This window comes from Saccopteryx leptura, chromosome 1 (genome assembly GCF_036850995.1).
Source record: "Saccopteryx leptura isolate mSacLep1 chromosome 1, mSacLep1_pri_phased_curated, whole genome shotgun sequence".
In the NCBI taxonomy this organism is placed as follows: Eukaryota; Metazoa; Chordata; class Mammalia; order Chiroptera; family Emballonuridae; genus Saccopteryx; species Saccopteryx leptura.
This window is the reverse complement of record NC_089503.1, coordinates 275453163-275479693: the sequence shown is the minus strand read 5'-3', so window position 1 is coordinate 275479693 and position 26531 is coordinate 275453163. Positions and strand designations below refer to the sequence as shown.

The 26531-nt window shown below is 37.6% G+C and overlaps 1 protein-coding gene across 4 annotated transcripts in view; it reads right to left on the bottom strand.

The window, feature by feature from the left end:
• The window catches only part of BCAT1 (branched chain amino acid transaminase 1), a 118257-nt gene that overhangs the window by 11722 nt on the left and 80004 nt on the right, over positions 1 to 26531 (bottom strand). For all 4 annotated transcript variants that reach the window (XM_066354388.1, XM_066354369.1, XM_066354379.1 and 1 more), the window contains exons 7-10: positions 15016 to 15158; positions 8701 to 8786; positions 5785 to 5925; positions 3666 to 3740 (exon numbers count right to left, since the gene is read on the bottom strand). In XM_066354388.1, the coding sequence (XP_066210485.1) occupies positions 3666 to 3740; positions 5785 to 5925; positions 8701 to 8786; positions 15016 to 15158 (445 nt within the window). The remainder of the gene's footprint in view (positions 1 to 3665; positions 3741 to 5784; positions 5926 to 8700; positions 8787 to 15015; positions 15159 to 26531) is intronic.

Below are 26531 nucleotides of genomic sequence, written 5' to 3'. Positions count from 1 at the left end.
CGTGTTTTGGTTGTTGTTGTGCTCCTTTTCTTCAATTAGCCAGAACATATTGTAGTTAATAACCATGTTTCCATGTAACGTCAAAGAGATCAAACATGCAACATGCTGTAATTCTATGCTTTCTCAATAATTACTTAAATTAATTCTCTTGGAAACAGACAACCTAGTAGCTCGGCTGACAGCTCCAATTTGCCATATTGCAGAGAACAATTTTGAAACTTGAGGTTCCATTCCCACAAGCATAAAATAAGTGAAGAAGAAAGATGTGATCTTAAATTCTGCATGGCTGTCTTTTGTTATGTAACCTTTCGGAGCAGAGCTGGTGCTTTTGGTTTGTGGTTGAATTCAGAATCATTGTATTATCTCACGTGTTCTGTAACTGTACCCTTTTGTTTCTTTGTTCAGTGTAAGCTCTGAATGTCTCATTAGCTTTTAGTGTTACTACCATTATTCATTACATTTTACTACCTAGGGCAGGGGTCCCCAAACTATGGTCCACGGGCCGCATGCAGCCCCCTGAGGCCATTTATCTGGCCCCCGTTGCACTTCTGGAAGGGGCACCTCTTTCATTGGTGTTCAGTGAGAGGATGCATCCTGTGCTCCTGGAGTACTGTATGTGGCAGCGATGCAAAGTGCAGCATCACTCACGTACAGTACTACTTCCAGTGACGCGGGAGGCATACATCGCGGCTCCGGAAGCGTGTCATATCACTTGTTATGGCTAGCAGTGACAAATATGGAACTGGACATTGACCATCTCATTAGCCAAAAAGCAGGCCCATAGTTCCCACTGAAATACTGGTCAGTTTGTTGATTTAAATTTACTTGTTCTTTATTTTAAATATTGCATTTGTTCCTGTTTTGTTTTTTTACTTTTTTTTTTTTTTTTTTTTGTATTTTTCTGAAGCTGGAAACGAGGAGAGACAGTCAGACTCAAACGCATGCGCCCGACCGGGATCCACCCGGCACGCCCACCAGGGGCTATGTTCTGCCCACCAGGGGGCGATGCTCTGCCCCTCCGGGACGTCGCTCTGCCGTGACCAGAGCCACTCTAGCGCCTGGGGCAGAGGCCAAGGAGCCATCCCCAGTGCCCAGGCCATATTTGCTCCAATGGAGCCTTGGCTGCGGGAGGGGATGAGAGAGACAGAGAGGAAGGAGGGGGCGGGGTGGAGAAGCAAATGGGCGCTTCTCCTATGTGCCCTGGCCAGGAATCGAACCGGGGACTTCTGCACGCCAGGTCGACACTCTACCGCTGAGTCAACTGGCCAGGGCCTTGTTTTTTTACTTTAAAATAAGATATGTGCAGTGTGCATAGGGATTTGTTCATAGTTTTTTTAAATATAATTCAGCCCTCCAATGGTCTGAGGGACAGTGAATTGGCCCCCTGTGTAAAAAATTGGGGGACCCCTGACCTAGGGTAAAGAGAGAAATTATTAACTTCTTCTTAATCATAGGCACTACTAAAGTATACAGAGAATATATACAGGTAAAAGAAAATGTCTATTTCTATTCATTCTATGCTCTCCCTACATATTTATCTTTTATTTTCAAACCTTTTGACATGGTGTCACATTAACATTGAATATTCATTTTGTCCTTCTATGTCAGTGTGCTTTAACTGCCCGAATTTTCGGTCCCTTTTTTAACTACTACATCACCAGCACATGAACAACCTCTGGCACCCTGTTTGCCTATTTGTGCTCAATACATTTATTTGTTGAATGAATGAATAAAAATCATTCCCTCAAGTCACCTACATTCTTGGCTTCCATCATTTTACTTTTAAAAATGCCGTTTCTGAGAATTTTTGCAATGGCTTCCCATCTTGCCCCAAAATGATGTCTTGGGCTTCTCATTTACTCATGCCTCAGGGTTCAGATGCATTTTTTTTTATCACCATCTCAATGGTGATGCACATTTCTGCTTTTGCCTTCCTTAGTCAAAGCTTCATGATTATGTCTGTCAAACACCTCTACTTAGATCTTTTTTTCAGTTCAAATTTGACTTGATTTTTCCCTTGGCTTGATTGACTACTTTCCCCTTTCTTCTAATCCTTCACAATGAAATCAAGTCAGTTCAAACTTTCTAATTTCATATAATGGCCAAGAGGTAACTCAGAAATCTCATGTTCTGCTACAGAATATAACATTCTCTTCTGTACAATTTGTTCAAGAAAATTTTCCAAAGTGGTTTTTCTTTCTTATCACTATAACCATACTTCTTCCCCTCATAAAAATAAAAATCTCTCAACTTCAGTTTTGGATAAAGGCTTTTATAATCTAGCAAATTATATATTTTAGTTATATTTATATTTCTTATTTGAGCAAAATACTAATAACATTACTTTCATCAGATTTACTCAGACAACTCTAAAAATATATAATTACATAAAATTATTAAATTTCTTCAAGTTACTTCTAATTATTTCTATATCCAAAAGTAGAAAGCAACTCTGAATAGATTTTGTCTTTAATATTAAGACATTCCTTTATTTAATTTACAGAAAATCCCTATAGTAAATGTTTGTTGAAGAGTGGAGGTAAAATGACTCATTGATTCAAATACTATGATTATTATTTTTAAATTAATATTAGTAGTTTTGCATAAAAGTTTTAAGTATTCAAAAATATGCTTTTATCCAAGGAGCTCAATCACTCTGTACTAACCTGCTGCTTTCCCAAGCAACTGAATCTTTGTTTAGTTTTAAGACACAGCACCATCTGATGTCCCCCAAATTATCAAACTTCATTTTGTGTTTCAGTATAAATCTCAGCTCCTCTTGGCTATTTTCACTGACTGCCAACATGCGCTCAACAAAATCTTCCAATAAATTTTTGAAGTATTTATAAATTATAGAATAGTCTCTTATTTCCTGGTATTTGATATGCCTTCCTAGAAAGATGCTTAAATGCCTTGTGAGATGTTCATTTGTTGCTCCAAAGAAAATAGACAAAACAAAGCAGTAAAAAAAAAAATAAATGTGCATATCCTTTGACCCAAAAATTACAATTCCAGCAATGTATTCTAAACATATAATCAGAAATGCACTGTTTATAATAGTTAAAGAATTGTCAACAAAACCAGTGTGTAATAAGATTTCTTTTAAAAATTTTAGTATATAAATATAATAGAATTCAATTTAACTTCATACATGGAATTAAAATTATTCTGATATATAAAAAGCAAATGATTTATTAAATGTAAAGAACAGATAAAATTAGGTATAATTCTATTTAGAAAATATATTTATATAAAATATATAAATGCATACAAAACATTGAGTTGAGACGTCAAATATTAACAGTGGTTATATCTAAGTATTAGAATCACAAGTAATATTAACTTTCTTCTGTGCTTCTACTTTCAATTTTTTATTTTATAAAATTATGTGTTTTAATAAAACTTTTAGATATCAAAATTTATGTATGTATATATTTAATGTTAAGTAATTTGGAGTCCTTGATAATTATTTTCTCTTTTTTTAAACATTTATTTTCTTTCCCATTTCTGCATTGCTTATGCCCACATATACTATCAGGAACATCTTCCTAAAACTTAATTTGTTGACTTGAAATGGCAATACTTACTGTCTTCTCACCATTGAAATATGATTTGGTTCTAAGCTCCGATTAAAAAATGACATTTTAGCAGAAAGAAGTTCTTACCTGAATATCAGTCAATTTGTCCAAGAACCGCCTTGCAAGCTTAGACCCATTCTCCGAAAAAGGAATGTGTAGAGTCTGAAAGAAAACCAGATATGAAATAATCTGAGTATATTCCTTCAGTGACAACAAGGACGTCACTCAGTGATGCCACTGGGTTAAGACAATTCTGCTGAAATAAGGAATGGCACTATTATAATCTGATTACATATATTAGCTCCTTATACCAAAGCCTCTTTTTTATTCCAAATTTGAATAAAGAGTAACTAGCCAATGATAGGTTATTCATTGCCTACTAACTGATTTTAGGGCATAACTAGTTATAGGCCAGTCTTTGGAATCACTTGAGAAACTAATGAGAAGCTAGGGGTGGCTACTACAGTGTCTAAACTTAACAGAACCCTACCTCTTCCAGCATTTCTTGAATCAACAAGGATAAATAATTGGCCTCCATCTCTAACTCTCTCAGCAGGATATGAGAACTAAAAGATATTTTGCCATAAATTAAAGCAAGTCATTTCAGGGACATAAATTAAAGTGAAATCTATGCCTTTACAAAAGGGGCTTCTAAACCTATATTTGTTCCAAGGCAAACTTCCAGAAGCCAAGACCTCCACAAAGTTGGTTAGCGTGGTTAAATTTAGGGCTGAGAAAGATTTCACAACCCTGATATATTTAAGTTACGCCCATTTGTGCCATGCTGGCTTGTAGGCCTTTGACAGTTTGATTTTAATAGATAGTTCATGTTCTCGCCTTTCTTACTATACCCTTTAGGATAATAGAACAAAAGTTAGATATAACTTTGGGCTCTGAATGCCCTCTAAAATAAGGCCATTAAAAACATGTTAAATTTTATAAACTTTTTTCTAGAGGTGAAATAACAATTGGACTTAAAAATATCTGAACTAATATTGACAACCTTAGTTCATTAAAAAAGTAGACCAATATATTCATAGATACTGCCATAATAAAAGATGAAACAGTAGCTTTATAATAAATTCAAGTATTGAATGATAATAAAATCATTTGTTTCTCTTGAAATAGTCTATAGATGGAATTATGTCAGGAGCCATTCCTTAAAAGCAAGTTCAAAATTCTCAAGCAATGCCCTGGCTAAGTAGCTCAATAGGTTAAACCATCATCCCAACAGTCAAGGTTGCGGGTTTGATACTAGTCAGGGCACATACAAGAATCAACCAAGGAATGCCTATACAAGTAAAATAACAAATCGATGTTTCTCTCTCTCCCTCTCACTCTCTCTCTTTCTCTCTCTCTAAAAAACAACAAACCCTCAAGCAATGAAGCATTAAAATCAGCAGAAAGAAAGAAATCCACCAGCTGAGGAAAACTAATTATGGTATTGAATATTAAAACAATAGAATGTATATTTACTATGAGTAAATTAAGCCAACTCACACTTTAGGACTAATTAACACATGACTTTAAGTTATAAAGTTAGCTGCTGATGTTAATCATAAGTATTAGAAATAAAAAAAAGTGACCAAAAAATGGAAGTACAGTATATATAAAATCAGACTGGTTTACTGGGAGGTGAAAATTTCTTCCAACTAAATGTTTAAATTCCTTCTGGAAGATTTTAGTAAATGTACCAGGTTTGCCAAATAACAAATTTTTGTAAAGTGGTCTAAATAATAACAACAGCAATAATAGTAACAGTAATGAACACAGACATTGATAATTCAAATTAATTTTTCATAACTAATTTACCATTCCTACTTCAATAGTTGGGAAGTACTTTTGGAAACCAAAAATTGAAATCTGCCTGTAGAACTTACCCAAGAGAGCCAGCAGAAAGACATGAGTGGAAATCTAGTAACACATCTCAAAGCCTGAAACTGACAAAAGGCAGGTGCCATACTTGTCCAGGGACAAGACTGGCTTCCCACCATATTGGAGCTTATACAAAATCACTGGAAAGATGAGAGCAAGTAATTTGCTTATACAGGTTCATGAGGACAACCTGCCTCAGTTCATGGAATATTAAGCCATAAAAAATTCTTTGCATCCTGGGTCCAACTAGTATTTTGCTCACACATTACCAAAAACTTTAATTCTAGGCAAATGCTTAGAAATGGTCGGCAGTGAAGAAACGCTGTCTTACCTCCCCCTTGTACAGTATGTCAGACACTGCACAGACAATGCAGGCTGTGCCGGAGCCAAACATCTCCTTCACTCGGTCCTGCTCCAGCGCTGTTGCCAAGTCACCCATGGTGAGGTACCTCTCCGACACCTTAAACTCACCCTGTTTGCAATATTAAAGATACATATATATATATATTTTCAAGGAAAAGGCACAGGGAAAAAATGCCCTTTTTACTGTACATTCTTGCTGAGCCCAGATAACGTGATAATCATCCTAAGAGAAAATGCAACACTGTCTTACTGGAAAACACACTGAGGTGTTAAGCAACCTAAAGGTCACAGCCTCTTTAAATGAGATAATCAGAATATAAAACATAAAATCATTATTATAGCCCTGGATGGATAACTCGATTGGTCACTGTCCCGAAGCACAGAGGTTACCAGCTCCATCCTGGGTCAGGGCACCTATAGAAACAAATTGATGTTTCCTCTCTCTCCCTCTCTCGCCCTTCCTCTCTCTAAAATCAATAAAATAAACATTAAATAAAGATATCACTATAAAATACATGATATATTTTAATACATGTCTGCCTTTTTTTGTCATCATGGTTAAAGTTTCACAAGTTGATGCACACCAGTGCTATGTTACGTGTGCTTTATGCTGACAGTGTCTTAAATCCTACTTACCATAAAAGAAAATATATAATATTATCACAACATTACTATAGCTACTATTTACTGAGCATTCACTGCATATCATGTTCTCTCATTTTTAAGGTGAGCATTATCATCCCCATTTTACAGATGAAGAAATAAAGATTCAAGGAAGTTGAGGGCCACACAGCCAGTATGGCATAAAGTGAATCTGAATTCAAGATCTGATCCAACTCACTCCAAATTTGGTCCTTTCTCTACTCTGTCTTTTATGAAGTAAAAACATAGATTGTGTTTAAATATCTGAAAGATTTCATTTTTTTAAAACATTGAAAGTATATTTGGACTTCATTATATATTTTTTCTTCCTAAATTAAATTAACTGATTCAGGTGACTTTATAGCAGTAATCCTCTCCCTTATTCTTAGTATTATATTAGATTGAGTTTTATCACAGAATTATTGGTATAACCTCATCAACTTCTGCTAAACTATATAAATATTTTATTTGCCCCAGGATAAGAAATGAAAACAAAAAATTATGACTTTTAAGGCTATCTGTTAATGCAATCTATTTAATATGCATTCTTTCATCTGTTTAATTCTCATACTTTGATGTTAGTAGTTCAAGTTCAAAGTTTGTCAACAGGCTATTTGAATTAAGGACAACAAAGAATGGACAGATGTTTAGAAAAAGAAATACGATGAGAGTGTTTTTTAAAACCTACAAATACACAATAGATAAAAATGGAAATCACAGTCCTTGGCAAGATTCAAAACATTAGAAGAATGCATCATGCTGTAAGTATATATTTGGAAGGGTAGGAAAATGTGCCTGCAATAGAAATATGGCTTTTTGCAAGTTTCAATTTATCTCAGTCTGTAATTGCAATTATGTTGTTCAAAGGTAAATAAATTCCAGAAAATCAGCCAAGTTAACTGAAAACAAGCTGAGCTCTGTGCTCTGGGGAAAAAAAATTTTCTTGTAAATAAACAGAATTGTTTTTACTCTGCTCACCCTTCCTTATCTTTGGACAATTTCCCCTGTCTGGCAAGTAATGGTAACCCCCACATGCCTCTTGGCATTTATGTCTCACTGTTTTTAAAATAGCTTTTAAAATAAATTACAGCTAGGGAGTCAAGACAAAACTTCCTGCATAATAACCCATTTTCATGCTAGCAAATCATTAGTGCGGGAGCACATTTCCACTTGCAACTGTCATCAAACCTTCTGCACTTGGTTGAATTTTTTCTTTAATAAAACAAAAATTACTGAGCTTCGAAAATCTATCTTTCCAACTGCAAACATATTTAGGACAGGGCAAGCTGCTTGAAATTATACAAACAGTTTGTAAATGTCATGCCCAATGTGCCAGCCAGCATGTGGCAGTTGTGCTATAAATACTTCCACAAAACCCTGAAGTAGACAAGGCCTATTTCCTCCATTTCCAAAGTCTTTTCCAGAGAAACTGCTAGTACTCTTAGATAATGTGTGTTTCTAAACATTTCCCCTATTAGTAACTGTTTGACCACAGTATGCTCAAAGCCTTTTCATGTCCCTTGGACATCAGTTTAACACATGGGTCAAAAGTTCCATCCAAGAACCTTTGCCAGAAAACCAACTCATTCAACATTCATCTTGAGTATGTTATAATGTCATTTCCAATACCAAATAGTTTAACATGCTTGCCTGTGTCACATGAATCCAAAAGTCTACTGAAAACAATTTTACACTTACTTGGGTGTTTTGGTTTTTTAAAAAGCATGTGTGTGGATTTGGGAGGACAGAGGGCATGAAGGAGGGAAAAAGAACACAGCCACCTAGTAATGTTATGTTAGTAAACATTTATGTCAGTAAAATTCTTGAAATGATATAAACATGGTTACGCTAGAATAAACAGAGGAAGGGACAAACTACAAAACGCTGCCACTTGGAAACAATACACTTAGACTTGACTAGTTAAGGGCTGGCTAAATGGAAGCACACCAGTTTTAGCCAGGTGAGTTCCTAGGAGACACCTGATAGAGAACTTGAGACTAGTAGTAGAATACTCACTCACCAGGGCAACTTAACAAACTGGTTTTTCTCCACCCTTACTATAAACAATACCTATTTGATAGCCTTGCCAAGACAGTCCTAGAAGAGTTATTTTCACTTAAGTGAAGAATAAAGATTAGATAACACTGGTTGCTACTACAGGGCTTATTTCAACACTAAACTGGGTTTATTTTGATTACTTTTTGTTTTATGCTTATAAAAGTTGTTCATGTCAAAGACCCACCCACTTGCGTGCCAGGTCCAGAATGCTCTGCCTTGTCACTCCTGGAAGAATGATGCCATCTAGCGGAGGAGTTGCCAGCTCTTCTTCTGTCAAGTACAAATTGGAATATTTTCAAACTTTAATTCTATTAGCCACGCCTTGTACCAATAGCCATTTTAAAAGATTGTTTCTTGCAACTTTGCTAGTAATAAGCATAAAATAATGTTACTGTTCTGCATTGTCAAATTTCTCAAATCAATTTACATACACTTCAGGTAGACTGAAGAAAAAAAGGAAGAGGAAGATGAGGAAAAGGAGGGAGGGAGGGAGGGAGGGAGGAGGGGAGGGAGGGAAGAGGGAAGGAAGGAAAGGAGGGGGGAGGGAAAGAACCATTCATCGAATCATCTTCAATGTATCCTTAACCAGTAAAAACTGTGATGGTTTTCCAGTAACAGTTATAGAATACTCTTAAGAGGAACATTCTGAAGTCAAAATATACTTTAGTGGGTTAAAGCTAGTTAGTAATTAGAATAATGTAGACAGGAACTTACTCAGGAACACTGGTCATTACTGAACCTTTCAAGAATACTGTGGATGCGCCTACCCCCAAGAAGTATGGGTGCCTATTCAGGCCAGTCACTGCTCCCACACTGTCCTTTGATAAATATCTTCACAGTGATTTTCAAACAGCAGAGTGAGTATCTACATCACATATGGAGTTGCTGACTTCACCCTCTGAGATTCAAATGTAATAGGACCAGGATGGGCCTAAATATGTATGTAGCTAACAAAAAAAAAAAAGGAAAGAAAAAAAAAGAAATCCAAAAAACAAAACAAAATTCCACAGGTGACTCATGGGTCATGAGCCAAGGCTGAGAATGACCTCTACTTGAGAATGACCACAGGCACTCCAAGGCCCCCTGAGGGTTGGCATGATGATCCGTCTACATGAGCCAGTGTGGCCCCTCGTCCACAAGCACTCCTTCCAGAAGGAAAGCTCTGGTACTCAGCGCCCCTCTCTCCTCCCCACCTCTGGTGCCCAGGAATCTGCATCTTGTGAGAAATTCAAACCTTACATCACTGCCTTATAGAGATGCTGAACCTTGTAATAGATGGTGTGTTTCTCACCAGGTGTTTGTACAGGAATTCATAAGGTATGCCTGAAAGGATCACCAGATAGCAAAAGCTGTATAGAAATCACACTGGTGTCTCTGCACTTTCCCAAGCCATGTTTTGCATCTAAAAGAGACTTTGAAAATCACCTATTGCAATCCTTATTTTACAGAAAAAACTGAGGCCCTATAAATTTAAGTGACTTGCAAGGTTGTTGACACTGGGTGACAGGCAAGACCAGACCTTAAGTGTCCCAACACTGGGGTCTTTCCCTTTCCCTTAGTATACTGTGGTCTGGGCTCATCTGTTCCACCATGGTTAAAACACACACCCCAATAAACAAGCTGTCTGGAAAACCAACACTCCCTCTCTATTCATTCTTGTGTCCCCAAAACTCAGCATTCTGCCCAGCTCAGAGTGGTATATAATAAGTGTCTTTGAATTAAAAAATAAATGAATAATCCTCTTTGCTAGGCTACAGCAGTAAAATTTTTTTTTTCATTTGGTATCTGAAAATCATCTGCTAAAAACTGCTTTCTGGAAGAAGAAAAGTTTGGTCTTGTAAATGTCCTTTAGGCTACTTTTTATCATATTTAGGAATGTTGCTCTCAAAATAGCTAGCTAGTCAAACACATAAATGTATGAATCTACATGTGTATGTGTATATATGCACACATACCACACATCTGGACAAACATACTTCCAGTGCCCCCAAACTGGACCTTTTCCTAAGGCTTGTTGAGCTCTAAGACTCTATCAAGTTAAGTAAAAACAGCAGCCTCACATGTGCAAATGCAGTTTTGTGAAATATATTTAACACCCAACTGTAACCGCCAGCCTGAGGTCAAGGAACAGAACATCTGTTTCTCTGGTTGCCAGACAGAGATGATGACTTGACAACATTTGGGTGAGAATATTCATTTTCCTCTGCAACCACAAACATGCTCACCAGAGCCAGAACTGGCTCCAGATTGCCCAACATGAGGAAAACAGAGCCTACAAATGCAGCTTGTTTTTGACAGAGAAATCTTTTTTGGGAGCTGAAGAATTCAGAAGCAATAACAACAGGATTCATCGGTGACATCCCCAAATCAAGCACAAATGGGAACCAGGAATGTGGGTTTAGCCTAAGTACCCTAAACACCAACAACAATTATTCATTTATTCAACAGATTGACAGGCTCAACTTAACAATGGCTTCACTTAAGACTTCTTTACTTTAAGACAGTGTGAAAGTGATACTCATTAAGTAAAAACCAAACTTTGAATTGTGTCTTTTCCAGGGCTGGAGATATGCAGCACACTCTCTCTCTTGTGAGGCTGGGCAGTGGCAGCAACTGGGGGTCACGGCGCCCAGTCAGCCTCGTGCTCACAGGGGTAAACAACTGATAGTCTACAGTGCACTCTGTTGCTAGCATTTTGGATATTGTGTTCTGAGCACATTTAAGGTAGACTAGGCTAAGCTATGATGTTCAGTAGGTTAGGTGTATTAAATGCCTTTTTGACTTATGATACTTTCAACTTACAACGGGTTTATCAGGATACCGCATCATAAGGAGCAGCTATAGACTGAGCGCCTACCATGTGCAGCTGGCTTATCCACGCACTACAGCTACAACAGTGAACAAAACTGATAAAACTCCCCGACTACATTCTAATAGGCAGAGGCAAACAATTATTATGTTACACAGTATGGTAGACCATAAAGAAAAGGTGATAAATGCTGGGAAGTGACAGGGTGGCATTTACAATTCTCATTAAAACACTCAAGGAAAGCCTTACTGAGTATGGGACATGTGTGCAAAGACTTGCAGGCAGTGTATGCGGACAAGGGAGAGAAGAATGTTCTGAGCAACTTGGTGTAAACGTCTGATGTCCAAAAGGACTCGTAGGGCCTGAACAGTTTGAGGAACATCACTCATTGCCATGATCATTCCCCCAAACTATCTATCAACTAAGCCATAATAACTGGCTCCAATTCTCAGGGTGGCTCCAGTCTCCACTACAAGGTAAAAACTGTTCCAGTGAACAGCAAGTGAGTATGTGTTAAATGACTCATCTGCTGAGTAAAAAAGAGAATAGGGGATGTGTGACCCTAACCATCAGGGCTGCTGTTACTGATATCAAAATCAATATGAGTTATAGGACAAGTGCCACATGTAGGAATCAAGCACTACACTGTGCTGTGAGCAGATTATCTACCTTATCAATCTTTCTGGGGCAACCATCTTGTCAAAAAGAAGCAGGAAGTATGGAGGCTTATGAAAAGACGATGGGTTATTACTAAAAACCTCTGCTTATACCCACTGTGGTAAAGTGTGTAAAAAATATTTTGCTGATTTCCAACTTATTATTCTTTACATTTTTTTAATCCTTTGAGAAAATCCTCGTACCTCCTGACCATCTAAAGCAGGGGTAGTCAACCTTTTTATACCTACCGCCCACTTTTGTATCTCTGTTAGTAGTAAAATTTTCTAACCGCCCACCGGTTCCACAGTAATGGTGATTTATAAAGTTGGAAAGTAACTTTACTTTATAAAATTTATAAAGCAGCATTATAGCAAATTAAAGTATATAATAATAATTACTTACCAAGTACTTTATGTCGAATTTTCGCTAAGTTTGGCAGAATAAATCTTTATAAAACAACTTACTATAGTTAAATCTATCTTTTTATTTACACTTTGGTTGCTTCGCTACTGCCCACCATGAAAGCTGGAATGCCCACTAGTGGGCGGTAGGGACCAAGTTGACTACCACTGATTTAGAGTATGATCATACAAAAATTTTTATTTTAAAAATGTGTAAGGCAACATTAAAAAAAGGCAAATGTATGTACTTCTTGTTTCCATAAGTTGGTTATCAAACAACATGATTTTAAGTTAATAAAACTGGAACTAATTTTATTTTTTGAAAAAAACTCACTCCCAGGGGTCAGCAAGCATGAAAAAAACTCACTACTCAAAGGGTTAAAGCCACATGGTATAAATCAAAGTTACTATAGAGTTGCTTCATTGTCTTCTTTTGGTTTTAGCCCAAAAGTTATTCCCAACATTCTACTGCCTTCTCTTATGGTACTGTCCAAATATAGATTACATTTCCTTTCTCTTTACTTTAATTGCCATTTAATCTGTTAGGTGAACAACCTAACAGCCTAAATTGAAAGGGCACATTCACATTAAAATTATCTCAGGCAACCATAATCTGAATAATAACTCTTAAGGTCTCGTATATTTTCTAAGAGTCAGAAGAAAAATCCACTCATTTCTATTCTGACTTTTAAAAGCTATAGTGGAAATGGTTCATGATCATTGTTTGGATAAGGGGTAATTTTTCACCAAGACAATTTCTGGTTATATCATGTAGCTCTGATTCAGACTGTGCTTAAATCCTGACATCCCCCTCCATAAAAGATGTTGTCACTTCTATCTAGTGTAATTATTTCTATTTAGAGTTGTGTGGGTTTGGAGAGGGGTGCTGAGGATAAAAGTGGGCAGGTGGGTAGCACGAGTTGAGTCAATCTATTATCTCCTAATTGCAGTTTAATACTGCTGTCAATCTTTCAAGCACAGCTTTTGACATATGTCATATGTAATAACTCAAATTTAGAAATCACAAATATTCCAGTATAAGTTTTGTTTTTAAATAGTGCCAAGTACAAATAGCAGGAATGGAAGAATGAGCATGATCTGTATCCTCCCTTTCACATGCCAGGATTACCAACGGCCAATCTCAGGACAAGGTGCACTCACCACACCTCCTGTTTATGCTACCTCTCACCAGACTACATGGTTCAATCTTATCAGTCTCTGCAACTAAGGCTCAAGTTAGTGTAGAGCTCTATTGCCAGCCGTGAGTTACCATTTCCCTCTCTTTGTAGCCAAATAATAAAAGAGCAATAGAGACTATTCTAGCTACTTTAAGATAAAATTTTATTTAAAATTTTAATTGAAACCAATATTGAGACTTTGAAATTTAACATTTTATATTCCCACACTCAGTACTATGAAATGAATAGCCTAAGAATGCAAAAAGAAAAAAAAAAGCCTAAAAATGTCTTTACATTTTTTATGACTATTACAATTCTTTTTTTTTTTCTGGCTCTTTTTTTCTTTAATATTTTTTATTTAATTAATTGTTTTACATAGATTCTAGGGTCACCTCAAATGCATCTCCCCTCCCCCCTATTCCCCTCAATATTTCCCTTGTCCCCCTCCCTACAGCACCCTCCCCCCTTCCCTTCAGGTTTATCTCATCCTATCGTCCCCTTTCCCTCTGTCCTCTTTTTTTCTGGTCCTTTTGATCCCTCCTCTGTCTCAATTCCGTTCCTCAGTTCTCATTAAATAGCGACGATCTGGAAACAGCCCAAGTGTCCATCAGTGGACGAGTGGACTATTAAAATTCTACTAGAAATAAATGCATGCATCTGCAGCCCCCTCCCCCCCCACACACACATCATTACTGGCCACTTGATTCAGTACTACAGACAGTGATCTTCACTGAACTCCTATGGTCTCTACCAACTAATAATTTTTTTTTTAAGTTGCAAAGAGAGAAATGAGCATTTGGGATATTAAAGGTAGTAAAGAAGTACTCATTTTTATACTAGATATATAATAATAGACTTGAATGAACTGGATCTAAATACAATCCTAAAATAGAGCAGTGTGTCCTTAAAAAGTATGCTTCAATCTCACTGAGCTCCAGATAAAGCTGAAAGGCTCTTGATAGGGTATCAAAATATGTATAAAGGGCAACATTGTTGAAAGAATCACAGCAAGGGAGTATACTAAATTTCTTGTCAGTAGAATTAGTAGATTATGACTATAGCATTTTATACTATACATAGTATAGGGGGTGTGACCACTGAATTGATCTGAGACGTATCGCCCAATACAAGAAATTTTCAAGAAGAAAAATGTTAAGGTAGCAAAAGGGATAAGGCAGCAAATCTTCAAATCATGGAGATTTAAATTCCTTAAATTTATATCTCAATAATAAGTACCTCCACAGCCCAAAAACAAAAAGAAGAAACAAAACCTTGATAAATTATGTAAACTTAAACTCATATCTACTTGGACAGTAAAAGCATAGTCCCTAAATATTGGATTTGTGCTATTTACTCCCTTGTTCTAAGGTTCTAGCTCTTGTCTTTCTAATCCCATTGCAAATGACTAGGTGGGGGGGGGGGGGGAGCAAGGAGCTAAAATCTGAGTTGATTACCTCCATCTTCATTTATCCAGTAAAGAAAAACATTCATGGTTCCAACTTCCGTTATCTGATGGTCCTCCCCATATAGCCACAGAACCTGCTGACACCCGTAGTCCACTGCTTCACATTGGGCAAAAAGAGATGCGCCATAATTCCTTTCAAGAAACAGGAAGCACACTGATTATAAATATGCTTCAATCCTTACCTCCCCATCTTCCATACTAACATACTCAGGTCTTTAACTCACATGTGAATGTAATCATTGTGTACTATGCTCTTAGTATGTATATATGTATTTTATATACATTCTCTAGTTAACAGTATAGCATTAAATTAGAACCTAATAATCTATCTGCACTCATTTGAAAAAGAGAGAAAACACAAAGCAAAATTGTGAAATTATAACTTGAAAAGTAGAGATATAACAACACAGATAAATAGCCAAGTTAATAACAGTTCAAAGTTGAGTGTTTTTTTTTTCACCTACCAAGAATTTTATATGAATTATTTCATTTAAAACTTCATACCAGGGGAATGTAAAGTAGTACAACCATTATGGAAGAAAGTATGGTGGTTCCTCAAAAAACTGAAAATAGAACTACCTTATGACCCAGCAATCCCTCTACTGGGTATATACCCCAAAAACTCAGAAACATTGATACGTAAAGACACATGCAGCCCCGTGTTCATTGCAGCATTGTTCACAGTGGCCAAGACATGGAAACAATCAAAAAGCCCTTCAATAGAAGACTGGATAAAGAAGATGTGGCACATATACACTATGGAATACTACTCAGCCATAAGAAATGATGACATCGGATCATTTACAACAAAATGGTGGGATCTTGATAACATTATACAAAGTGAAATAAGTAAATCAGAAAAAAACAAGAACTGCATGATTCCATACATTGGTAGGACATAAAAACGAGACTAAGAGACATTGATAAGAGTGTGGTGGTTACGGGGGAGGGGAGAGGAAAAGGGGGGGAGGGGCATAAAGAAAACTAGATAGAGGGTGACGGAGGACAATCTGACTTTGGGTGATGGGTATACAACATAATTGATTGACAAGATAACCTGGACATGCTTTCTTTGAACATAGGTACCCTGATTTATTGATGTCACCCTAGTAAAATTAATTTAAAAATAAATAAATAAATAAATAAAAACTTTAAAACTTCATACCAGTACTGAACCAGTTCCCATGATTATTTCCATTACTCAGATGAGAAACTTAGACTTAGAGAAATAACTTGTATCAAGTGACAGCAATGAAGTAGCAGCACACCAAATCTGTACTCTCTTCACTAAGACTATTCAATATACCCAAGAAATGCCTAACTTTGCCAAAATGTGGGACAAATGTTAAAAATCCTAATTTTAATGAACATGTATTCTGAAAACCCACCCATTTTTTTTCAAACCTGCACTCTTCATCTTGAATTATTCCAAATCAAAGGAACATGATACATCTGCCTAAAATAATGAGTTAACTAGGTAATATTTTAATTTGCTTTTTATTCAACTTAAATGGAATATATTACAAGGTATGAATGAATGTTTAATGTAAAACATGAGTGTCCTCAAATAAATGTGATGCTTGCTTGCCTCCCTTAGTCTCTGGTTATATTATTCACTTTCCTTGACTTTCAGAGGACATTACCAAACAAGTTTGAAAAGTACTACCATATCATAGTCAAGGCTAGGAAATAAAGCCTAGACCCACTGTTGGACTAGGAATCCCCCAGAGGTATACAAAAAACAAGCAATTGATCTAACAAACATACAATAACTACTACAAAGCATTAATGCTATCGTCCACAAAATACCCTCCCAGGCCTTTTAATTGATCACTTTTCCATCTGGGCAAGATTAAAATGTAGAGAACTGTCTAAGTAAAAGTGTCAGGCACAAGAGCCATATAGTGCAGTGGCTATCCACCATTCTCATGGCACAGCTTCCCTTCCTTCTCCATTCTCTGTGGCTCTTCCCAAGCAGCCAAGCCGTTCTGCTTGAGTTGACAGGCATAGCATCCTGCCCTGTGCAACTGAATTAAACAGTGGGTGTGTAGCCTAAGCTGCTCATGTAACCCCACTGAGTTCATTTTCATCTACAGAACATGAAAGATGTGTTTCCTCACTTTCAAAGATGTGGCAGCTTGTTTGTTAGGATACCCAAGAAATGGGGTGTTTCGGGGTTGATGATCACCAGCCTTCACAGGGGAAGATATCTGAAATTGGACAGCCCTCAGCTAACACCTGCTGGAAGCTAAGACAGGAGATGGAGAGAGAGAGGCAGTACAAATGTAAGGGCATAACGACCTTGGCAACAACAATTTGAGCCCCAACAGATCCACTGCTCCCACTCTACTTACGAAAGCCAATCAATCCCTTTCCTGCTTAAGATGGCTTGAGTTGATTTTCTAACTTGCTACTGAAAGATGATTGATTAAGAACTAAAATATTCTAGAAAGCTATGGGAAATATGCATTATAGTCCAAGGCTATAGCAATCTGGGACATGATGAGATTTACTGACATGGAGGTAATATAAGCACCATTAAAAGACCTTCAGAACACAGATGATAAAATATAAATTATCAGTTAACCTAAAGATGATACAACTCTGGTTATGTGAGGTTTTATTTAATAAAGAGTCAGATAGCCTTTATTCAGAAATGGTAGTGAATAAGCAACAACTAATTTCAATTATAAATATTTTTTACTAATCAGTATTAACCCAACTTTAGGGGAGAGTCCAGTCAGAAGAGCCTGTGGTGCGGGCCAGCAGGCCAGGGGGAGCTCTGTGCTTCTACTGTTCAGCTCGCTGGGAACTTGTCAGTTCACATTTTTGCCTCATTGAATTTATCTGGCAAATAAAAAATTCTTGCTTCAGATACCACGTAGGGTTGTGTGGGAAAAATAAAACAATAACAATAAAAGCTAAAAAACAGGTTATATAGGCCTCCTATAGCCTAGTAAAATTAAATTTAAAAAATAACTATAGTGGTACCTTGAGATGAGTTTAATTCGTTCTGTAACCGAGCTCATAAGTCAGTCAACTCGTATATCAAACAAATTTCTCCCATTTATAATAATTGAAATAGATTTAATCCATTCCAGCCCTGTGAAACATCCCAAAACCATCCTAAATTATGAAAAAAGACACGTTTTTAATTAAGAAACACACATGTACACTTTACCAATGTATAACAAAATATATGAAATAAAAGAAAAAAGTGTTATTTAGTACTGTATTCTTACCTTGGAGACAGACGAGTGCGGCTAACAGAGGTGAATGGCGGAGGAGGAGGGAGGGAGGGAGGAAGGGATGCAGGCACTGTAGACACATAAACTAAAACTGCACTTTCTTAACACTAAATATAAACTAAAACTGCATTTTATTTACTTTAAACAAAACTAAAACTGCACTTTCTTTACTTAAAATGAAACCACAAAAACTTAATTGTAAAAAAAATGCACTTTCTTAACTTTAAACTTAACCTAAGCTTAACATTAGGTATTTTTCATTTAATCATCACCTGTTTTTGCCTTTTTGGCTGCACTTTCGGCACTTTCACTTGCAGGACTTTTGAATAAAAACCTATCCAAAGAGGTTTGCTTTTGCCTGCCTTTTAAAATGTTACAGAAATGTGACAAGTGTCATTAAAAAGTGCTGAAGCGGCAGTTTCCCGAATCACGACTCGTATCTCGGAATTTCACTTGGATCTCGAACAAAAATACGGACCAACTCACAGCTCGTATCTTAAGAGATTTGTATGTTGGTCTGCTCATATCTCAAGGTACCACTGCACTATCATTGACTTTTCTCTAGTTCAAAGACACAAATTGTTGAGATTTTACTGTGTCTGACAATAGAGAATTGATTTCTTTCATAAATGAAATTCACTTTATTAAAAAAAACACACATACAGAATTTTAACAAGGTGAATATTTAGCCTTTTGAAGACACTTCTGAGCATAAACACACACTTTTGAGAGAATGGGAGAACGAAAACTCTGGTTCCTTAGCAATGTATAGGTCAGGGGTCCCCAAACTTTTTACACAGGGGGCCAGTTCACTGTCCCTCAGACCATTGGCAGGCCAGACTATAAAAAAAAAACTATGAACAAATCCCTATGCACACTGCACATATCTTATTTAAAGTAAAAAAAAAACAAAATGGGAACAAATACAATATTTAAAATAAAGAACAAGTAAATTTAAATCAACAAACTGACCAGTATTTCAATGGGAACTATGGGCCTGCTTTTGGCTAATGAGATGGTCAATGTCTGGTTCCATATTTGTCACTGCTAGCCGTAACAAGTGATATGACGCGCTTCCAGAGCCGCGACGCGTGCATCTCGCATCACTGGAAGTAGTACTGTACGTAAGCGACGCCATGCTTTGCAGCGCCACCACATACAGTACTCCAGGAGCACAGGATGCATCCTCTCACTGACCACCAATGAAAGAGGTGCCCCTTCTGGAAGTGCTGCGGGGGCCGGATAAATGGCCTCAGGGGGCCGCATGCGGCCCGTGGGCCGTAGTTTGGGAACCCCTGGTATAGGTACTTGGTCAGGAGCGAGATTAAAGCTAACTGTTTAGTGCACTGAAAGAAAAAGGGTTTTTATTTGTTTGGTTTGTTTAATTATCTGATTCTATAGATGGTGTTTTTTCTAAACACACGTTTTTCTCAAAATTCTCTCAGGTGTAAAGTATTTTTAATGTCCACAGAGTGAGTGATACCATAGCAATATATTTGGGTTCCCTCCCAGATGTTACCAACATTCAGAAGAGAAACACATTTCCTTGGAGGAAAGAAAAAAATGAAAAAAGTGGGAAAACTGTCTATACAGAAACATTTTTAATAGAATTTTAAATAGAAAAAAATATCTGAGCAAAGAGATAGTAAATACATCTCTCCAGAAGACTAAATTCTGTTATGTAAAAGCCAACGGACTGCTCTTTAGATAAGAAAGAAAGCCTCATAATATTATCTGTTGTATGTTGAGAGGTCACTTCTTGCCAGATAAGAGTACTAGGTACTTCATTCCATTAGCTCATTGACTCACCTTAAAACAACCCTAGATTCTGTGGTACTTTTGTGGGTAGATGAGAAAAGAGGACTGAATTGGCATGCAGATGGAAGTGTATGACTCCCAGTTATCTCTGACTCCCAAGCCCATGCTTTTAACTGCTAAGTTATAACACCACATTTACTGAGAGCTTTCTATATGCCAACTGTGGTCCTAGGCACTTCCTATAACCCCTCACAGGTATGCTGGATATCATTACCCTGATTTTATAAACGAGGAAACTGAGGCTTAGAGAGCAGTTCAGTAACATGCCAAAGGTAGGTTGGTATTGTAGCTAGGTCATTCCAACTTCTAAGCATGCACTCAAGTGCAGAGTAAGAATGCAAGGAAAAAAGAAAAAAATGAAGCTAGAGGGGTAGGCCTGATTCTTTCCAACGGAACTAGAAAACTTCATAGGAATAACGATGCTTCTATGATGAAAGACCTTCTAGCTCCAAGTTTCTCATCTTTGGGGCCACATTTTAAAAATTCTGATGCTTAGGCTGTGTGCCAGACCAAAGAAACCAGATTCTTAGCAGCGGGACCCAGACACGAGTAGTAGGCAAAGCTATGCAGGGCTTTCAGCGTGCAGCCCCAGGTGGGACCGCACTGCCAAAACTCTCCTTCCGTCCTGTGCCACTGTGTCCCTTTTCTCATATATATTTAAAATAAAAGGAGAGTCTCATGTCTAGTGGCTTCAAAATAATCTTATCTCTCTCTGGTGGAATAATCTTAGTATTTAAAAAAAAAAAAAAAGCCTTCTCTGTTCTCCAGATTCACTTAGATACAAAGTGTTTGAGCTTGTGAGACTCAACAGCTTTTTAATAAATGCCGATTGATGACAGGTCCTAAAAAAATGGTGGGCTTAGAAAGTAACTGTTGAATTAACGATATTCAGAAATCATATGGTATTTATCTTTCTCTAATTGAATTATTTTATTTAGCATAATAACCTCTATATCCATCCATACTGTTGCAAATGATAAGAATTCATTCTTTTTGTGACTGAGTAACATTCTATTGTATATATGTACCATGGTATCCACACATTGATGAACACTTAGGTTGCTTTCATATCTTGGCTATTGTAAATCAACACTGCAATGAACATAAGCATTCATATATATTCTTTCAAATTAGTGTTTTGGGTTCAGAAGTGAAATTGCTGGGCCATAAGGCAGTTCCATTTTTAACTTTTTGAGGAATCTCCATACCGTTTTCCACAGTGGCTGCACCAGTCTGCATTCCTATTAACAGTGCACAGGGGTTCACTTTTTCCACATCCTCACCAACACATTATTATTTTTTAACTGGCCTCTAGTGATTATGTATTCTGTTGATACTGTATGATATTATCTTTATAATAAATAACCTACCCACAAACCAAAACTAAAGATTTCCCTGTAATTTCTCAATATCCTCATGTTATCTTTTCCCTAGGCAGGTAGGGGGAGCTAGAAAGCAAGCTATAAAAAAGAAAAACTATTTTAAATTATTACCTCTTCACCAAGATTGTTGATTTACTGTAAATGTGCACTCTAGGAGAGGTTTTAACAAAGTAATAATATAGATGGTATGAGGTGCATACGAAGAAGTCTGAACAAGTAAAACAGAAATCAGAGATTAAACAAAGGAAGTTTCAGCATGGTTAAGCCTAATACATATTCAGGAAGGAGTGCTCTAAACCAGAAGGAAAAGAAAGTGACTCTTAGTGCCTGACCAGGCGGTGGTGCAGCAGCAAAGAGCATCATCCTGGGACGCTGAGGACCCAGGTTCGTAACCCCAAGTTCACCAGCTTGAGCGCGGGCTCATTGGCTTGAGTGTGGGCTCACCAATTTGAGTGCAGGGTTGCCAGCTTGAGCACAGGATCATAGACATGACCCCGTGGTTGCTGGCTTGAGCAAGGGGTCACTCGCTCAGCTGGAGCCCCCCAGTCAAGGCACATATAAGAAAGCAATCAATGAACTACTAAGATGCTATAACTACAAGTTGATGCTTCTTATCTCTCTCCCTTCCTGTCTCTCTTGCTCTTAAAAAAAAAAAATTAAAGTAAAGTAAAATTAAAAAAAGAAAGAAAGAGATGATGTCAGAGTAATGGCGGGGTAGGAAGCGATACCGATAAATCTCCCCCAAAACTCAACAAGATCTTCAACCAGAAACAGAAAAACCTATACTTGGAGCCTCCAGATGCTTCACAATACACCCGAAGGTATGGTCGAGTGAAAAATTGGCTAAATATATAACCAAACCCCGAAGGAATTAGGGAGTAAGAAATGCTCCACCTTCCTCACTAACCTAAACAGGGCGGCTTTCTCTGATAACTGTGAATATAGAAACTGAGGCGGGCAAAGGGGGTGAATAGATCCAGGCCATGGCACAAATGGCCGAACCAGGCTGTGGCACGGAGATGCAAGCTGAGGAAAAACTGATCCTGTGGCAACCTGGGCAATACAAGCTAACACTCACGCCAAACCCAAACAAAGAAAGACAAGCGGGGCAGCCATTTTACCCGATCTCCTGGTCGGTGCGCAGTTAGTGGGCGAGAGATTTCCTGAGCCCCGGGAGTGGATGCCCGTGTTACCCCACAGAAAGGTAGAGTCAGAGGACTTTCTGTGGGCCGAAAGCAGAATCTCTGCACAGCCCCAGCGCCCTGGGAAAGCCATGCACGGGAGGGAGCGAGAACTAATTCCAACGGTGGAAATTTTCCGTGCTGGTGGGGGTTTCACTCAGAGGGAAACGCGGCTGGCCTCATATCCTGGTCTGCGTGTGCAGATAGGGACTAAGCGATTCCTCCGAGTGCCTCGGCAGTGCGCGCCCATGTTATCGCACAGAGGGGCAGAGTCAGGGGCCTTTGTGTGGGACAAAGCAGAATCTCGGGCCACCCAGCGCCTTGCAAAAGCCGCGCACGGGGTCGGAGCGAGACTCAATTCCAACGCTGCAACTTTTCCATGCGGTTGGGGGTTTCACTCAGAGCATGAGACTGCTGGCCAGATATCCTGGTCTGCGCACGCAGTTAGTGAGCGAGAGTTTCCTCCAAGCGTCCCAGAAGTGGGTGTCCGCCTGTGTTACCGGACAGAGTGGCAGAGCCAGAGGTCTTTGAGTGGGTGGAAAGCCCGCCTGATTATGCTAGCAGCTCTGACTGACTGAGCCTTACCCAGAGCCCTGTGCTGAGTGGAAATAGAGTGGGGAGTTGCCAGCTCTTTGAGCCTCTTACTATCCAGGCAGAGGCAGCAGCAACCCCATAGCTGGATTATCAGGCTACTAATTGAGGAAGGAAAGACTATGAGAAAGGCTCCAGGAACACGGACTCTCTCACTGTCGGAGCCTATAAATGCTAATGAGCCTCGACTGCCAACGAGACTAAAGCACAATACATGACATTGCCATAGAGACTTATCAACTGCAAACCTCTACCTGAGCGTGCCAAAGGGGCAGAACCCGGGGTACAGAGTCACCGACCAGGAAGAGGGAGAGAAAAGAAAAAGCAAGAAGATAACCTCTCAAAATCAAGAATAATCTGCAGACTTTATAACCTATCCCATTTTATTATATATGTTCGTTTGTTTCTCTTATCTTCATTCTTGATACTTTTTTTCCTCCTCCAATTTGGCCAATTAACTCTCTGCCGGTATTACTCTCTCCTCTTCTTGAACTACACTACCCATAAGTGTTACATCTCCCATTATCTTTTCTCTCCTCTTACTTTCTCTCTATGAGGGTTGCACTCCAAAACCCTTAACTCTCTCTCTCTCTCCTTTCTTTTTTCTTCTTTTAGTGGTTCCTGCTTTTTTTTTCTCTCTCTTTCTCTTTCTTTTCTCCCTCTATATTAGTTTCTTCCTTTCTCCTTTACATCTCCTCTCATTCAAACCTCAATAACTAACAAATTATCTTATCTGGGACTCAAACTTATGTTTGTGGCATTTTGGGGGATTTTTACTTCACCTTTTTAACTCACTAGCAGTGCTCCCATCCCTGGCTCTCCATTTTATCTAGTTCTTGTTCCACTAAATACAATAGTAATTTTTTAATTTGTCCCCCTATTTTTCTGTTTTCCTCTTATTCCTCTCATCATAACTCTTAGACAACCAACACCTAAAAGCAAATCATTTTATTCTTGACCCAAATTTTTTCCTTATTTGCTTTTTGTGAGCCCATACCCCCGTTTTTCTTCTTTTTTTTTTTTTTCTTTTTTTTTCCTTTTTTTGCCCCTTTATTACTTTTCCTCAATTCAGGCCCTCCATCACAGGCATTGTTTGTTATAATTCACAGTTCACCACAAGATTTACTCAAGAAAGAGGGGAGAGGAGAGGAGAGAAAAAAAAGAGGGAGGGAATAATTTCCTTTTTTTAAAATTTTTATTTTATTTTATTTTTCTTTATTTCATTATTAATTTTTTTTAAGAAAAACAACTCTTTTTGATTTTTTATTTTTTTAATTTTTTTTTAACTTTTTATTCTTTATTAAATCTCATCAATACTATCAACAAAACCACCCTCAGATGCCATTAAGGAAGAGAAAATCGAATATCATGGATAAAAAAGAAAGAGAGGTAACACAGCTAGATGAGGAAAAATCTATGAAGAAAAAATTTAATATATTGGAAACCTTGGAGCTAAATGACAGAGAATTCAAGATAGAAATCCTAAAAATCCTCCGAGATATACAAGAAAACACAGAAAGGCAATTTAGGGAGCTCAGAAAACAACTCAATGAACACAAAGAATATATGTCCAAGGAAATTGAAACTATAAAAACAAATCAAACAGAGATGAAAAACTCAATTCACGAGCTGAAAAACGAAGTAACAAGCTTAGCTAATAGAACAGGTCAGATAGAAGAGAGGATTAGTGAAATAGAAGACAAGCAACTTAAGGCACAGCAGAGAGAAGAAGAAAGAGACTCAAAAATTTAAAAAAACGAGATAGCCCTACAAAAATTATCTGACTCCATCAAAAAGAATAACATAAGAATAATAGGTATATCAGAGGGAGAAGAGAGAGAAAATGGAATGGAGAACATACTCAAACAAATAATAGATGAGAACTTCCCAAGCCTGTGGAAAGAACTAAAGCCTCAAGTTCAAGAAGCAAACAGAACTCCGAGTTTTCTTAACCCCAACAAACCTACTCCAAGGCATATCATAATGAAATTGACACAAACCAACAGCAAAGAAAAAATTCTCAAGGCAGCCAGGGTTAAGAAGAATACAACATATAAAGGAAGGCCCATTATATTATCATCAGATTTCTCAGCAGAAACTCTACAAGCTAGAAGAGAGTGGACCCCAATATTTAAAGTCCTGAAAGAGAGGAACTTTCAGCCACGAATACTATACCCATCAAAGCTATCCTTCAAATATGAAGGAGAAATAAAAACATTCACAGATACAGAAAAGATGAGGGAATTTATCATCAGAAAACCCCCACTCCAGGAATTACTAAAGGGGGTTCTCCAATCAGATACAAAGAACAAAAAAAAATAGAGCCACAAGTAAAAGCTCCAAGAAGAACACAATAAAACCAAATTTAAACTGTGACAACAACAAAAAGAAAGAGGGGGAGAAGATGGAGATTAACAGTAGCAAAGGACGATGGAGTGCAAAAGTACTCACAAAATAGTTCGCTACAATGAACAGGGTAGGGACCCTTTTCATTACTCAAAGGTAACCACAATTGAAAAAACCACCACAGAAGCACACGAGATAAAAAAGATAGCAACAGAGGAAAGATGTATGGAATACAACCAAATAAAAACAAAAGATAGAAAAACGAAAGAGAAGGATCAAACAAGACACAAAACTAACAGAAAGCAAGATATAAAATGGCAATAGGGAACTCACAAGTATCAATAACTACACTAAATGGAAACGGATTAAACTCACCAATAAAAAGGCACAGAGTAGCAGAATGGATTAAAAAAGAAAATCCAACTGTATGCTGCCTACAGGAAACTCATCTAAGTAACAAGGATAAAAACAAATTCAAAGTGAAAGGCTGGAAAACAATACTCCAAGCAAATAACATCCAAAAAAAAGCAGGTGTAGCAATACTCATATCGGATAATGCTGACTACAAGACAGGAAAAGTACTCAGAGACAAAAATGGCCATTTCATAATGGCTAAGGGGACACTGAATCAAGAAGACATAACAATTCTTAATATATATGCACCAAACCAAGGAGCACCAAAATATATAAGACAGCTACTTATTGATCTTAAAACAAAAACTGACAAAAATACAATCATACTTGGAGACCTCAATACACCGCTGACGGCTCTAGATCGGTCATCCAAACAGAGAATCAACAAAGACATAGTGGCCTTAAACAAAACACTAGAGCACCTGGATATGATAGACATCTACAGGACATTTCATCCCAAAGTGACTGAGTATACATTTTTCTCCAGTGTACATGGATCATTCTCAAGAATTGACCATATGTTGG